Raw genomic sequence first — 18,107 nt, forward strand, 5'->3', positions numbered from 1 at the left:
CTGTGTGGATCACAGCAGATGATTTTAACTATAGCCTTCTTCCAAAATTTTAAGAAATGGATGATTTCCAAGAATCATAAGTAATTCCATTGTACAGAAAAGTATTTAAAATTACTGAATTGATTTTTACAATTGAATGTAAATCTCATACAAAAATATGAGAGGCAACACATAATAAATAACTACAGAACAAAATCACCTCTGAACAAGATATAAAAATTCTTAATAAAATTCTAATAAGTCAAGTTCCAACTATATCTAGTTTATAGAATATTACAATGATAGTTTTAATGTTAGGCTGTCTGTGACTATTATATATTATTGAAAAGTTATATAAAAATTATGTTGTTCACTGTCAAAATACAGTCAATAAAATTCAACATTTCAAATACAACTATGAATAGAACAATTGCTAATGACAGTGTATTTCCAATAAAAGTTAACCATCTTAATAGTGAAATAGAAGCATTTCTATGAAAATCCATAATAAAACAAGAATGGGGCCGGGCGCGGTGGCTCAAGCCTGTAATCCTAGCACTTTGGGAGGCTGAGGCGGGCGGATCACGAGGTCAGCAGATCGAGACCATCCTGGCTAACACGGTGAAACCCCGTCTCTACTAAAAATACAAAAAATTAAACGGGCGTGTTGGCGGGCGCCTGTAGTCCCAGCTACTCGGGAGGCTGAGGCAGGAGAATGGCGTGAACCCAGGAGGTGGGTTCTAGAAGATAACATTGGAAAAAAAACTTCTAGACATTGGCTTAGACAAGGATTTCATGACCAAGAACCCAAAAGCAAATGCAACAAAAGCAAAAATAAATAGCTGGGACCTAATTAAACTAAAGATCTTTTGCATGAGAAAAGGAATAGTCAGCAGAGTAAACCGACAACCCACAGAGTGGGAGAAAATCTTCACAATCTATACATCTGACAAAAGACTGATATCCAGGGTCTACAATGAACTCAAACAAATCAGTAAGAAAAAAACAAATAATCCCATCAAAAAGTGGGCTAAGGTCATGAATAGACAATTCCCAAAAAAAGATATTCAAATGGCCAACAAACATATGAAAAAATGCTCAACATCATTAATGATCAGGGAAATGCAAATCAAAACCACAATGCAATACCACCTTACTCCTGCAAGAATGACAGTAATCAAGAAAATCAAAAAACAGTAGATGTTGTTGTGAATGCAGTGATCAGGGAACATTTCTACACTGCTGGTGGGAATGTAAAGTAGTACAGCCACTATGGAAAACAGTGTGGAGATTCCTTAAAGAACTAAAAGTAGAACTACCATTTGATTCAGCAATCTCACTACTGGATATCTACCCAGAGAAAAAGAAGACATTATTCGAAAAAGGAACTTGCACACACATATTTATAGCAGCACAATTCCCAATTGCAAAATCATGGAACCAACCCAAATGCCCATCAATCAATGAGTGGATAAAGAAACGGTGGGGTGTGTGTGTGTGTGTGTGTGTGTGTGTATGCGTATATATATACGTGTATATATATATACACACACACACAAATATATATACGTGTATATATATACAAGTTTGTATATATGTGTATATATATACAAGTTTGTATATATGTGTATATATATACAAGTTTGTATATATGTGTATATATATACAAGCTTGTATATATATACACGTATATATATTTGTGTGTGTGTATATATATATACACGTATATATATTTGTGTGTGTATATATATATACACATATATATACACATATATATATGTGTATATATATACATATATATGTATTTGATGGAATACTACTCAGCCATAAAAAGGAATGAATTAACAGCATTTGCAGGTCACTGGATGAGACTGGAGACTATTATTCTAAGTGAAGTAACTCAGGAATGGAAAACCAAACATGGTATGTTCTCTGTGATATGTGGGAGCTAAGCTATGAGGATGCAAAAGCATAAGAATGATACAATGGATTTTGGGGACTTGGGGGGAAGAGTGGGAGAGAGCTGAGGGATAACAGACTACAAATATTGTGCAGTGTATGCTGCTCGGGTAATGGGTGCACCAAAATCTCACAAATCACCACTAAAGAATTTACTCCTGTAAACAAATACCACCTGTACCCCAATAACTTATGGGGAAAAAAAAGAAACCCACCTGTAAATAGTCAACTAAAGATTGATAAAGAAGCCAAGAATAGACACTGGGCAAAGAATAGTCAATTCAATAAAAATAATGAGTCACACAGTAAAATTAATGAGAGGTCAAAATAGACTGAGCATATTCGAAATCATTGATGACTACCACAATGTTCAGTTAAGTTAATTTATGTATACTTTTGAAAGTTTTAGAAGTAGATGGTATAGAATAACAGTATGCTTTTCATAATTTATTAACCGTTTTACTATGATGTTTGAAATCACCTCAAATTTTGAAAATATTGGGCACTTCACCTTAGGTAATACATGCCTATTATATTATTTTTATGAAAAAATTAGATTTGACTGATAATTTCAGGTTATAAAGCCTTTAGTTTTTGTAAACAAAAGTTTGTCAATTTGCTCGATTCCATTATAGTATTACAATACATGGTAAAATATTCATATACAAAGTAATATGGTTCCACATCTTCATTTTACCCAGTTACTCAGCCAGTTCCTTTCTCTCCCTAGATGGTCGGAAGTACTGCCTAGATCCCAGACGTTAACTACCATCTTTATTAAACCCAGTTATCCTTCAATATACTTTAACAATCATGCAGAAATATATAAACTGGTACTAAAAAATAATTAGTGTTTGTACAAATTCACATCCCTAGAAACATAGAAAAACCAACTGCTGGGGAAAGCTGAAGGGATATCTCTTCTATAACCCAGATCTAACTCCACACCTCTCCCCATCCAACTTCAGATATCTTTCATGATCTTAAGTCTTGGTAAGAACCAACATTCAGAGGGAGAGATACGAGAAACTGGAATTTTGATTTAAATTTGGATACGAAAAGGAAATGAGAACACAGCTGTTCACAGTCTACAAAACTCACTTCAGTGAGGAATATTATTATGGTGACAGTGTCTTCTGACCTTCTAGGACCTTCTACTGAGAGCTTATAGAGATAACGCAGGGTCTCCGGAAACTGTGGAAAGTTATATTCACTGAGAGTTCTGTAAAAGAGAATAAGGCACTGAATTAGCAAAGGAGAAAACACTATGCTAATAGTGGCAAAGAGAGAATCATTATTCTAATACCTTGTACCTCCCAGATAAAATGTATTCTTTAATATTCCCTAAATAAATTGTAGTCCCACTATGAATTCTACACATACTCTGGAGAATTACATATAACTGGATCCCTGTCAACATCTCTTTCCTTAATGTCACTTCTGTTTTCTGTCTCTCCCATTCTTTGCCACAGAACAGAATGTCCTATTTTAGTGCAAGCTCCCATCAATTCTTGACTAAAGGGAGAGGAAATAAAAATCTAGTGCTCAGTCCAAGATGGCTGCATACAGGTCATCTTTGTGGTTTTGGACTAAGCTCTTTCTTTGAATGATGTAATGCCGATGAGAGTTTGGGACCGCCCTGGATTAGTCAGGAAAGGAGGTGATGAGTTCTGATTCACTATGCCATTCTCCAGAACACACTTGGGTGGTGGAAAGCCTCACATGTCCTGACATGGTGGCCTGGATCAGATCAGTAAGGGCAGAATTGCAAAGGATAACATGAGAAAGTTTCCATTTTAAGATTCCCGGTTGGTCTTCCAAACCAGTGCTTCTCAAACTGCAACGTGCAAACAGATCACCCTGGGGATATTGCTAAAATGTAGATTCTGATTCATTAGGTAGGTAGGTCTGAGGTGGGCCATGAGATTCTGAATTTTTAACTCTCAGTTGATGCTGTTGCTGCTTGTCTGTGGACCCAACTTTGAGTAAGAAGATCCAAAGTTTCTTCTTAGATATCCTTAGAGTGACAGTCAACTTGTGACAACTTGCAGGGTTCAGATGTACTATACTTTAACACAGCATGTGTTCCTGAAATCTATTTGCAAATGAGATGCTGTTATAAAAGCACCATGGCCCCATAGACCACAAAGAGTGTAGTTTCTGGGTCAGTCACAACTTGAAATAGTCTTAGTCTGTCATGTTGTCAACAGCCTGTATTTTGATTCTTGATCAGAAAATCTGATCCCTACAATCAGAAACTTGCTGTTCACGAAAGGGTTAACTAGAAACCCCCCTTTTCCAGTACAAGAAAAATAAAAATTCTCTTCTATTCTTTTCCAAATTTATTTGGCTTATTGAGTATAGGTTTTTACTGGACCTCTTTCAAGTAGAAACACGTCTAAAACTGATGCCTGCAGTGCAGGAATCAGCTAAAATCAGAGGGAAAAAACCAAACTCACTTCTAGTCCTCTGTATCTGTGAAAAAAGAAATCTGTTCTGTGGAGGGAGGATAATTGGGCGTCTATATTATCAAGTAAGTGGGCAAGAAAAAGGAAAAAAAATCTCAAATAAAAACACTTCAAAATAATTGAAGAAGTAGAAATCAAATAGCAACTCAGATCATTAAGAGAGATTTGGAAATTGGAATAGATGCCTATTTTGTTCCCTCATGGCTTATTGAAGGAAGTTGGAGAAGGCTGGATAGAGACCAAGAATCCTACACAGAGACCCCTGTTCTTACTTAGCAATAAAATAGACTGCGTAACACGGATCTTCAGATAACTGGTCCCAGAAATTCTTCTTCATTAGAGTAATATCCACCTGTTGCAGTCCAGAACAATTCAGCAGAACTCTCAGGGCATCCTGGGCATACCTAAAGCCCCAGAAGAGAGCAAGGTCATCACATGCCAGTGATATTCAAAAAACTAAATACACATTGCCTGCCTTTTCATCCCATCTTGGGCAGAATATAGGTTTTGAGAAAGGTGATGTCTCAATGGAAAAAGACTGCTAAATGTCCTACATCTTCCCTGATTAACAGTACAGGGATAGGGGTTAAATTAAAATTGTGGCACACAAAATCTAGCATCAATCGCAGAACACCTTGTTTATTATTATTAGCTTATTTGCAATAGATAATTTGAAAGAGACGTTCAATGATGCAATGACTTGCTAAAGGTGTCCATTTTATTCTATTAAATGATTAGGATATATTCTTATCTAGTTGGGATGCTTTGATGTATGTCATCTTAGAGAATAGGGCAAATAGTAGAGAGTTGGGTTGAGATTTCCCTGCAGGGTAGCAAAATCAACTGTACTCTCTTGGGCAAAATGGAATTGCCAAATTTCTATGTGGACAGACAACTGCATGTAGTCATAAATCCATATATCACATCTCCACAAATTAATTTTACAGTTCACAAAGCTCATTTGAGCACATCATTTTTAATCTTATATGTATAATAACCCTGAGAGGTTACTAGCAGAAAGTAAGTAAATGGCAGAGAAAAAATGTATCTGACTTTGGATTTAATGCTCTGCTCTCTTTTCTGTGGTAGTCTCTTACTGATCTGATAGGGAGTGTGGTAGGAATGAACAGAGTTCTGTGGTGATGGCTCTTTATATACTACACATGCTCAGGGAAGGGGAACTAACTTTTAGGTACCCGGGCTGGTTACTTTTCTGAAGGCATTCTACCATTCAGAGGAGAGAAAAGTGTAAAAAAGGAACACACTGCACATGGGACTGTAGAGAATCCCATATGAACTCAAGAGGGTAGAAGTATTGACAGCTGGATGCTTATCTCTTATTTAATCTGAAATAACCAGTTTTAACTCACAAAGTCCTGTCCTTAGGTTTCAGTTTCAGCTTACTGCTGTAGAAGACTTGGAACATAAGGGTCGTCAAGAGCTGGGGGAAAAACTGGGCCACCGCTTTCTTGTAGGAACCAAGAGGCAGAAAGGTGCACAGGGCCTGGGATGCCTATAAGGGAAGGAAATAGGAGGTAGAAATATAAACATTTTTCTCTAAATCCAGTCAACCTTACTGAGGGGAGCAAGAGAGTGACTCTGCAACCCCTCCTTCAGCCTCCTTGAAGAAAACCTAAAGCATATATGGGTATCCATTCATTCAATAACAGCCGTTACGTCAATTGTGAGCTAGGAACTGTGCCAAGCCTACTATGGTAAGGGACTCTCAAGGCACTATACAAACACCCTGGATGACAAACCAGTGGGATCCAGGTTGGTTTCCAAGGTAGGATTCCCTCCCAAGGTCCCCTTCCTATGTGGCCATGAAGAGCAGTCATACTATTAACCTAGGTCCTTCCTGTGCTCAAACAATACAAGGAAGTGAGATATTTAAGGGGAAGGCAGGTCAGGTCACCAACAGATCATTTGGCATATTGACCACTGCAATATGGGTGGGAGGTCACCACATCAGAAATATGGGTCTGGGCTATAATCTTAAAAGACACATTCCCAACTGCCATAATCCTGAATATTGAAATCCTGGGAGATCAAACTCCCAAAAATGTAACTCAGAAAAAATAATTTAAAAATTTTAAAGACGTGTTTACATTCTTAAAAATGAGATTTATTGGTTACCAGAGGTTGGGAAAGGGTAGTGGGATGGGGGAGATGGGGATGGTTAATGCGCATAAAACAATAGTTAAAAAGAATAAATAAGATTATTTGATAGTACAACAGGGTGACTACTGTCAATAATAATATATTTTTAAATAAAGAGTGTAATTGGATTGTTTATAATTCGAAGAATAAATGCTTGACGGGACGGGTACCCCATTCTCTATGATGTACATATTTTACATTACATGCTGGTATTGAAACATCTCATGTGCCCCATAAATATATACACCTACTCTGTACCCATAAAAATGGAAAATTTTTTTAAAAATTAAAATGACATTTATTTGAGAAACATGAAAACATGACAGAAAACTTCATAGGTCCTTTTATACAATAAATTAGGCAATAATAACATATGTACTTTTCCAAACACAAAACACTTAGGTATACTAACAGCAGTCACATGGGTAACAGTTATGGGCAGACAAACCATATTCATAAAGAAATAGCTTATATAATTGTGGTCATCTGAAATCCCTTGGTGGACAACATAAGTCTTTTGACAAGACAGACCAATGGATCACCACCACGTATGCAGTCCCCAAAGAGCCGAGATCTCAATACATTTTATCTTTCTTGAAAAAGGCAAATATACAAAAATGCATCACTTCATTTATTGAGGAAGTTTCAACATTTTTATGTATAAGCACAATGCTTACACACAAAGTCAATATAGTGACAATGCATCTTCATGGAGATAAATTTGCAAAATGCATAAAAATAATTAGAACCCTCTAAAAGTCTTTACATTTTTATCTCCAGTATAGGAAATGAAATATGTAGTATAGCAAATTGGAAAAAATAATGTTGACAACTTGAAATATAGAGAAAAATACATTAAAAAGAAAATTAAAAACACACTAAAAAGAAAATTCAACATATAAAAACAATAGGAATAAATTATGGGCAATTGCATAGAGGTGGTTCATAAGAGCTGGTCAACTTTTATGATCATTAATTATATTTTGAAGTCCTTTATTATGATGAATGGCTGTTATTTTTTTCTTTTCTCTTTTAGGGCATGGTTCTCCCTGGAGAATATGTTCACATTTATTTTACATGTGATACTACGCTTTTTGAAATTCTTTTATGGTTTGACATACACTAACTTGAGCATTCCCTGTTAAATTTTCCCATCTTCTGTGCCATGATTTTATGTTGTTTTGGCATGCAGAAATCTATTTCACATGCACTCATAGAAAGACCACAGATTTGGAGGAAACAATACTGATGGTTGAACAGCAACATCATTGCATAAGTGTCTTCTCCTACTGTACACATAATTAATTTCAAACCAGTCAGTAACTTTTCTGGCTTATTCAAGGCGTATGTGGCTTTAATTTATCAAAAGCTCCTGGAATTTCATCAGCTGGAAGGAATGTCAATGCAAACAAATGACTTATTTTACCACTAAAGTTTGCATTATTGCCATATTGCCTGGCTAATTCCTTCATCTGAATTTTCCTAGAAATGCTTTGGACTGAATGGAAAAAACAAACTTTATTGGTGACAACTTGAAATTCACTTTTAGAAGCCTTGATTGCACCTAATTCCAAACTTGTCATTACAGTTTGGGGATTCAATTAGATGATAGAAATTTTAGACTTTTGGGATTTTGATATTTTGGAATTTCAATATTCAGGATTATGGTGTTCAGGATTTTGCCTTTAGGGATTATAATTGGCATCATAGAAATACATATTCCAACATTTCACATTTGTGAAGCAATGCCAACTTTATACTACTCTGTCTCTCTAAGACCTTAATTTACTCCCAGGAGTGGTGATTTTGGTTTTCAGGAGAATAAAATGATGGACACAGATGAGATTATGTCTTTCCATGGCTACAAACGCCTATATGATCTACCCAGTGGCTACTTCTCTCATATCATCTCCTATACTTTCATCTCCCTTGCCCAATTCACTCAGATTCTTTGGCCTTCTTGTATTCGCTGACATACAAGGTAAGTGTCCATCAATACGAGACTTTTCCCTTCTCTCAGTCTAGAACTCTCTAACTCAGATATATGTTAAGGATCACATCCTCACCTGATTCAGGTCTCTGATTAGATGCCAGCTCAGCAGAGAGGCCTGCCCTGACCAACTTACCTAAACCTTGCCAGTCACTTTCTTTCCTCCACACCACTATATATCTCTTTTAAGCTTTATACCATCTGACTTACAACACATTTATTTGTTCATTGTCTGTGTTTCTTACCAAAATGTAAGCTCCATAATAGGGCATAGCACATAATAGACACTCAATAAATATGTGTTGCATGAATGGATGCATGAGAAGAGGACTGTGTTAAGAAAGTATGATTGAGTCTGTGGGCAGATAGGGATTTTCACAATCAGGAAAACAATACTGAGAAAAAGAAACACTCATCGTATTATTTACCGCCAAAGGCATCAAGTTGGTAACATCAAGAGGGAAACATTTTCCTTCCGTTAGGGTGTCCTCCGTTTTCCCAGGCATTGCTTTCAGTATCAATAAGATTGTCTTCAGCACGTCAGGGGCCACGCTCGCCTCAGAACCTGCCGCCTGCCACATCTGTATCAGAGTGCTGCAAACACAGCCCCGCCCCACACAGTGAGAATCATGTTTGTCATGTCCTACTTGATAGAATAACAAGAATAAGGAAAATGGTCTTGGTTTTACATTTTTATATAGCAAAGACACTGCAGACATGTCCAAAGTAAACTGAGATTCCTATTTCCAAATGATCCCACAAGCCTCTTATCCTAGAAAACAGAGAAAGAATTTAAATAAAACCTTATGGAAAATACCAGCCAGGCGCGGTGGCTCACGCTTGTAATCCCAGCACTTTGGGAGGCCGAGGCGGGCGGATCACGAGGTCAGGAGACCGAGACCACGGTGAAACCCCGTCTCTACTAAAAATACAAAAAAATTAGCCGGGCGTGGTGGCGGGCGCCTGTAGTCCCGGCTACTCAGAGAGGCTGAGGCAGGAGAATGGCGTGAACTCTGGAGGCGGAGCTAGCAGTGAGCCGAGATTGCGCCACTGCACTCCAGCCTGGGCGACAGAGCGAGACTCCATCTCAAAAAAAAAAAAAAAAAGAAAATACCAGAGTCTGCTCTGCAAGTTCATTTCTACTGCAATTTAAATGTCTCTCTAGCTCACTGTCAAGAACTGATCAGCTTTCTGCAATCTATACTTCCTCTGCTCCTCCTGCCTTGTGACTTTGTTTGTTTAGGAATAATAGAATATTTATTTATTTATTTTATTTTTATTTATTTATTTATTTTTGAGGTGGAGTCTCACTCTGTCACCCAGGCTGGAGTGCAGTGGCGCGATCTCGGCTCACTGCAAGCTCCACCTCCCGGGTTCACGCCATTCTCCTGCCTCAGCCTCCTGAGTAGCTGGGACTACAGGCGGCCGCCACCATGCTTGGCTAATTTTTTGTATTTTTTAGTAGAGACGGGGTTTCACCGTGTTAGCCAGGATGGTCTCGATCTCCTGACCTTGTGATTCGCCTGCCTCGGCCTCCCAAAGTGCTGGGATTACAGGTGTGAGCCACCGTGCCTGGCCCGGAATAATAGAATATTTTAAAACTGGCATGGGAATACAAATTAATATGTAGATTAATATAAAAATAAAAAACCCTAAATAAAAATGAACTAATTAAATAATAAAAACAAAACTGAGCTCAGAAGAGTGAGCCATTTTGTCAAATATCACACAATGAGTGACACAGATGCTATTAAAATCCTGGCTTCTCAACCTCCAGTCCCCTAGCTCCTTTTCCTATATACTCGACACTCTTCAAGATTAGTCTTACTATTGCTTATCTTAGAAACTGCTATACATCTCTGCACCGATGTATTTCTGATACCTTGCCAATTCATACTGGGTTCTGACACTTATTGCTCAGCCTTTCTGTGTTTAGGTTCATCATATAGGTGCCTGATCCCTTGGAATATGGAAATACTCAGCTCTGTAGCACCAACTACCCACCTGCTCCTGCCTACAGGTCCCACCTAGAATCACATGGACATCAACTCTCATATGCCGTGTCTCCTTGTCTTACCTCTTGTTCATACCTCTTGGCTGAGCAAATGTTTCATGTGTTTCTTTGGTTTAGTTTCACTCCAAATCCGGGCCTTTTCTACCTCAGTCTTCACATAGAATTAGACCTGCTGGTAGCAGCTTTGATTAAGTTCACCTAACAAATTATGCCTGCTTTCTGTACTTCCTCAGCACATATTGCTTGTACCAGATTTATTGGCAATTTTTATCTTGTATGCTTGTGGATATATTCCCTCTCCTTAACAAAACGCTTGAGGGCCAGGAATACTTTACACAAAATGGGTGCTTAGTTCTGGATAAGTACATTGTCTTACGAAGATCTTTCTAGGAATTTTATGAATAGTAAAATACTTTGTGAGTTAAAGCTTCCTAAATAAATGCAATCTTTCAGTCTGAAAAATAAAGTTATGTGATTTATTTAGACTTTTGTTGATTTCAATGCCCTTTCACAGACATTAACTAACTAACCCACATAACATCTATAGATAGAACTTTCCTCATTTTCTAGATGAGGAAATTTAGCATCGGGGAGTTTTATCAAACTTGCATAATGTCACATAAAATGTAAGGGTCAAAGTTGATGGAAACAGATTCATTTGTTTCCAAAGCCCAAGTCCTCTTCAAAATAAAACTCTCTGCCTTTTACGCTGTTCATAGTAGAGAAGTAGTACCTTGATTTCCAATGTTTATGCCAATTGTAGAAATGGAGTGGTGTGATTTTTCTAAGCTCTTCTAATGTGCCTGTTAGGTTCATATTGTCCCATAGGCTCGCATTTGTATTTTTTTCTTCTTAAACTTTTCTTGTGATCCTGGATCATAAATTTCAGTCTAATAGTTAAAGGACACAGGACTCCCAATTTTAATGCTTGTTATTGGTATGTAGAACTATCTTATGTCTGTCCTTCGTAAACAAGAAAAACACTACATGTACAAATTTATTTCTTCAACAAAAATGAGTAAATTCACAAACGGGAATAAAAATCCATTATCACATTGAGGAGAGGTTTGTTCCTCTGGGATATGCAACAGAACACAATTTAAAGCTTCAGATAAATAATAATGACATTGGTCATATCTTGTGGGCCTACTGTGTTTTAGGTATTATACAAAGATATGCATAACACATATGATCTTAAGTCTTACAATTATCCCACCTGATGCAAAAACAGATTTTCTCTTTCAGAAAAAAGAAACCAGGCCTGACTATGGTAGATTGAGATTTGAACCCAGGTCCATCTGACAGTGCAACCTGTGAACCAGCCCTCGTGGAAGGGACAGAGGGTTGGGGGTCCTTACTCGTCTGCTGGAACTGGGTAGTCCATAAGTTGAAAGATGACCTTCTTGGGTGAAGTACGTGTCAACAAAGTGATAACCTGCAACATAACATCCTTCATGCAATTGTTATCACACAATTGCCTATAAATAGTATCCACAATCTTAGACACCTGGAAGAGAAATTCCACAGGTAAACAAGAATCTCCTATTCCATAGTCACCTCTAAACCAAGGCATTTCTTGGACATAAGAATTCACTTTTTCTCAGAATTACCAAGGCAGCAACTAACATACAAATAAGCACTAGTAGAAAGCATATTTATATGTGTGACTACACAATGCAAAATATTCATTTGGATGAAGACTAAATCTGTGCATTTATGAATAGCAGGAAAATGCCCATTTCTTTAAAAGTTTATTTTGGGAGGGTTGAATTCATTATATAAGAAACATAAGCTCAGTATAGGAAACATGCATATAATTCAAGTACTTAAAGAAAATCAAAATAATGAAACAGAATAACAATGGAGCTACAGTGTATACTTCAAAGAAAACTTTTGCAAGTTAAAGACGATTTGAATCCACGTATTGAAGGGATGAACCATGTATCAGAGGAATGACCCAGAATGGTAAACACTAACCCATAATCTTGCAAACTCTACTCATAGGTCCCATGTTAGTTTCATTTTCCCCACTTTTTACTCATTCTTGAACAAGGAGAGTTCTAGCTGGATCTGAAATTTGTCTCAAATCAGTGGCTGTGTATTCAATATCAAATGTAATCCACCCAGATCATCTCACTTCTTTTGAAAATAATCCATTGCATTTTTTTCTTCTTAAATATTTCTTATGATCCTGGATCATAAATTTTAGACTAACAGATTATAAGCTGAAAAATTAGTTGATGCAAATTTACATTACCCTGCAGTTATATACAGTTCAGTTATCCGTACAACTTTCTATGGCAAACAAAAGAATAAATTATAAATGTTAAAAAGTGCAGGGTACTTTTCCAACCACATAGGTTCCAAGGTGAGCAAGAAATGAGAGATATCAAACTACTCTTTTCCACAGACCTTTTAACTATAGGATTTAGAGTTTCTTCTAGTTGTCCTCTTCCTATTTTAAATGCAGATACCTCTAAAGCAAGCCACCTATGTCACTGGGTGCTTAATTATAGAAATTTATACTAATTGATGTCCAGTTATAAAAATGATAGTCTGTTTCAATTTTGATGAAATATTTGATATGTTAGGATTATTTAGAGATTAGAAGCCCATATACTGTATATGCAATTTAGGGGATTTTTAGGGATGTTTTTAGTCTTATAACTCATTTTAGAACCTAACCCCATCTAAGACAAGAATCCACTGTGTTCAGTAGTCCAGTTGCTTGCGGCAGCTGGGGTTGGGTCATAAATTGAGGAGCCCATTTTGTTCATGTTTTTTCTGTGGTTAGAGATTTCACTGTAGCAGAGGCTAGTTTTACACATCTGGTTTTGTTTGGTCTCTCTTTCTCTCAGGGACTTGGTAAGGCTTCATCTCGCCTTCCTTTGAGTGCTCTTTTCCACTTCACTAGAAGAGAGCTCTATTTTGTAACATGACTCTTGCCCTTCACCTTTCCCTGTGGTTGTGTTTGCCCTACAGAATGCTCCCATCTGCAGCAGCATTGAGAGTTCTATATAAAGCATCACCTCCCCTTTCCTGCTCTATGAATTTGAGTAAGACTTCTCAGATTATTTTCAGTCACCTTGCACTCCTGTGTCAGGAGAGGGAACTGGAGGTTCATTCCTCACATCACCATCAGGGCTGGTTTCATGGGCCTGTGACCTATGTGTTTGCACAGGGCTCCGTGCTGAGAAGGTAGCTTTACTTTGTTTAAAGCTCTGCCACTATCACCTTGAACTTTTAAACAATTTCATCTTTGTATTTGGTAAATCAAGTCCCATGGGACAGTGGAGCAGAGGAGATACAATATGTGAGTCTGCCATTGTTCCTGTGGTCCCATTCACATGTGGTGTTCACAAAATTCCAGGGGACCCATGATGTGAAGCTCAGTGGAAAAGCAAGATAAGCATCTTATTGAAACTGTAACCTACTTTAAAAATTCCCACTTAGTCTGAAAATGACATAGAAGGAAACAGGAAGGGTAGCCCATAAATTATTTTCCTTTCAGGCTTTCCTTACTCATCAATAAGCTGAAGGTAGAGAATGTTGGTAGGATATGTGAATGATAAAAATTGAAATTTTAAAAGTCGAGCTAGTTTTATGTAGTGTTTCCACTCTTTTGGAAAGAATGTAATACGTATGCACGTGTGAGCTGTGAAACACAAATGGCATTATTTTGGTGATTCTGCACATGAGCTAAATGCTCCTATGTTTACGTTTCTAACTGGCATTGCACAATATATGTATGGATAGTAAAATTTGCGCTCACGACTAAAAAATGTTAATTGTTCTTTTTGCTTAGAAAGACATTAAATAGCAAATAAAACCAGCATGAAGAATTGAGAGAGAGAGACTGTGGAGGAAAGGCGAACACTGCATGTGCTTACACATTTAATGACATTATTTCCTATGTTGTGAGGAAGCAGTCCCAGATTTCATTCTGCACTGAGCCCCACAAATTATGTAGCCAGCTCTATGGCAAGCTGAGGGTCTTTGAAATCTTTCCTTAAGGGATACACAGGGGATTTCAATTACAGCTATACTATTTTATTGCTATTAATATATTTCTTTAAAATTTCTAAAGCAAATATGGCAAAATATTATGATTTAATATGATTGGTGGATAAGCATTCATTACCTACTCTCTAAAATTGCTCTTATGCTTGAAATATTTCACACAAAAAATTCTCAGGCCACGCATGGTGGCTCATGCCTGTAACCCTCATGCTTTGGGAGGCCAAGGTGGGAGGGTTGCTTGAGCCCAGGAGTTTGAGACCAGCCTGGGCAACATAGCAAGACCTCCATCTCTACAAAAATTCATTTAAAAAATTAGCCGGGTGTGGTGGTACATGCCTGTAGTCCCAGCTGCTTAGGAGGCTGAGGTGGGAGGGTTGCTTAATCTCAGGAGTTTGAGGCTGAAGTGAGCCAAGGTTTCACCACTGCACTCCAGCCTGAGCCACAGAGCAAGACCCTGTCTCTAAGTAAAATTTAAAAAACCAAAAGCCTTATTATGTTGAAGTGATATAATGAACAATGACAAGAACTACATATAAAAAGAAGTGGACATTTAACAATGACGAGTTAATGGATGCAGCACACCAACATGGCACATGTATACGTATGTAACTAACCTGCACGTTGTACACCTGTACCCTAAAACTTAAAGTATAATTAAAAAAAAGTGGACATACAACAAAGGCAAAAATGCACATTAGAGAGTAAACCCTGTGCTCTCCTGCTTATTGTCAAGTATCTTACCATGGTGACCTTCTCGGCATGAAATTCCAGAGTAAATTTCAGTATGGATGCTGCATCAGATGCGATTTTATCATCAGGTGAAGAGAGTTTCATCAGGAGACTCCACACAAAGTCAGTCAGCAAGGAAGGCAGTAAGGTTTGCCCTACTCTCTGCAAACACAAAAGATAGTCATGACCTCAGGCCTTACTCACACCAACATAAGACAGCTAAATTCAGATATGGTGGGGGATGCTCAAGAGCTAGGCAGGGCCACAAGACTTCCATGGGCCATATACATCTCGTTGGAGTCTCTTTCTTCCATGAAAAATATTAAAAATTATATTTTACAACAATGTTGGTACAAAAATGACTATAATCCAAGTGAAATTTAATTTTTTTCTTCTGATTTTAAAGCATTCAGCTGTTCAAATATTATCATGAATTTCTTCAGTTTTGGAAATGAGTTTACTCAGATCAGAAACAAGTTTGAAGAAAGCAGAAGATGCAGGAGGGGACAGGGTGAGGAAGTCAAGGGAATCAAAGGCAAGGACTTTCCTCTTTTACAGAAAGGGATCAGGAAGCAGAAAGAAATAAAAGGCCTTTATGTCCATGATCAAGGTGCAAGAACTACAATTCAAATAATCTCTTTTTAAAGTTAGAGGACTATCCATGGATTGTAAAATTTGAACAAACTCACATTGATTATAGATTTCTCAAAGAAAGATAAACGAGCCAAATTTTCTCCTTTTGCCTTTATATGGAAAAAAAAAAGTCATTCTTCCAAGTACAGAGGATGCCCAATCTCACAAATAAAGGTTTTTCTTCACTCTCCTTAAAGAGATGGATTATTGCTTTTTGGTCATAAGGCAGAACTAAGGTCTGAGTGAGAATTGATGATCACTGGCTCCTCTCCCACTGGGCAGAGGGGTGACGGATGGGAATCTTGAGAAGCTATGGAAGAAAATTGGAGGGGGATAACCAAGGCTTGGAGAGGTGGGCTGAATATCATAAATAGTTTGCCCTACTTTAAGAAAGCCAGATTTAATTATATGACACTGGATTTTTTAAAACTGTTGGAAGGCAGAATATTCTCTTTTTGAATATTTGCTTACTCAACAAAAAATTTACTTTAGTATCTATCTAAAAAGTTGTAGAAAAAGCAATTCCCAGTGAAACTTAGAGCCAGTGTTAGAAGTTTCTGTCATGTACAGGTGAAGATGTGATAGCAGATTATATAAAATGGTAGGTTTGCTTTGTAAAATATGATCTACATGTAACTCTCCAGAAATACACCAATTGCACAGGATCAGCTGGGTTCTTCAGAGGTCATTTTTATCTCCTCCTGCTTCTTACTGCTACGCCATGTTGTTACATGTTCTTGATGCCGCTTGCTTGAATGTTTGCATAATATACTATTAACTTAATAGTCCACAGATTTTCATTTATTCCTCTATGTTTGGCATATACTTTAAAAAATCTGTGAAGAAGCTCTTCTCACAAATAATGGTGTCATTTTGAGTTATTTCTTTCTATAAATTCCCATGAGTGACACTGCTAGTTTATTTGGTATGAACATATATAAATATATATATATATTTTTAGTTAATGACACTTTTGTGGCTCTCTGTGGATCCTTTGCAAAACAGTGTCCTCTCTTACAACCAACCACTATTGGGAAATGAATAACAGGTCATGAACACAAGGACCCAGGGTGCCTCCCCCAAGCCCAAGGATTTTTACACCTGAAGGACATTAAACTCAGATGAGCAAGGACACCAATCTAGAGGCTGTGATGATAAGTCTCATGAACAGCTTTACATAAAGAAACCAGCCTAGTTATGGTACTCAGGATTTCAATTCCAGGATACTGGAGTGGAGGATAGAAGAATGAGGGAAGATTTGCTAGTAAACTTAAACAGATGCCTGGTTTCTTTATGTAAATGAACATAGTCAACCAGGCTTGAAATTTTTGAGAGGAGGTGGGAAAGAATAACTTTTGATTTTGGAAAGATGTACCATCAGGCTTCTACATATTTAAGACAGCTGTGCAGTATTTTTGACCATATCGTGTTAGATGTATTGCTTCTGCGTGTCCTCAGCCTCCCACAATTCAACCCATCTCAGCCATGGAAGAAGACACTGCTTTATACATGTAGTTTTAAGAGGAACCCCTAGATCCTCCCACCCCAAGAGATGAGCTAGCCTAACGGGCTTCCCCAGAAGTTTTGCTGAACTACTGGCTCAACGTGTGTGGCTGGTAGGTGCTGGAAAGCCCAACCTGGGCCCCAGGGCTGTGCAACTTCTGGATCCTATGGCTAAACCTATGTAGTTTGAAGAAGGTGAGGGAGTATATATAGCTATAGAGCCTCACAGTTCTTCCAAGGGTCGAGTGTAAAAACTGCTTACTTGGTACTGAGGTTTATCATGTAGCTTTTTTAATTTTTATTTTTCATTTAATAGCACTTTTAAACAAAATCAAAATCAGTGTCATTATGATGTTTGCAGATTAAATTGATAGTATTGGAAAGTCTATTAACTGATGACTGTTAATTTTTCTAAATAAGCAGAAGTTCTCCATTTTTAGTGAATTATTTGTTGGCCAAACAAAAAGAAGTGTAACTAGGAAATACCTCATTTGCTTTCTATAAGGATTAAGTAAAGTAATACAAATTACTATATTTGGGAATAATAGGTATAACTACTATTAATAGAGAGGAAAATCGAAACTAAATGGTCTATAATCATTTACATTTTACTACACTGAGTTTAAAAAAAAAGAAAAAATACTAACAATAT

At 37.3% G+C, this 18,107-nt stretch overlaps 1 protein-coding gene across 3 annotated transcripts in view; it reads right to left on the minus strand.

The window, feature by feature from the left end:
* The window catches only part of MROH9 (maestro heat like repeat family member 9), a 132,704-nt gene that overhangs the window by 61,415 nt on the left and 53,182 nt on the right, over positions 1–18,107 (minus strand). For all 3 annotated transcript variants that reach the window (XM_058442825.1, XM_032159098.2, XM_058442826.1), the window contains 6 exons: positions 15,332–15,481; positions 11,929–12,077; positions 8,985–9,150; positions 5,777–5,919; positions 4,679–4,810; positions 3,040–3,160 (listed from right to left, as the gene is read on the minus strand). In XM_058442825.1, the coding sequence (XP_058298808.1) occupies positions 3,040–3,160; positions 4,679–4,810; positions 5,777–5,919; positions 8,985–9,150; positions 11,929–12,077; positions 15,332–15,481 (861 nt within the window). The remainder of the gene's footprint in view (positions 1–3,039; positions 3,161–4,678; positions 4,811–5,776; positions 5,920–8,984; positions 9,151–11,928; positions 12,078–15,331; positions 15,482–18,107) is intronic.

This window comes from Hylobates moloch, unplaced genomic scaffold (assembly GCF_009828535.3).
Source record: "Hylobates moloch isolate HMO894 unplaced genomic scaffold, HMol_V3 SCAFFOLD_8, whole genome shotgun sequence".
In the NCBI taxonomy this organism is placed as follows: domain Eukaryota; kingdom Metazoa; phylum Chordata; class Mammalia; order Primates; family Hylobatidae; genus Hylobates; species Hylobates moloch.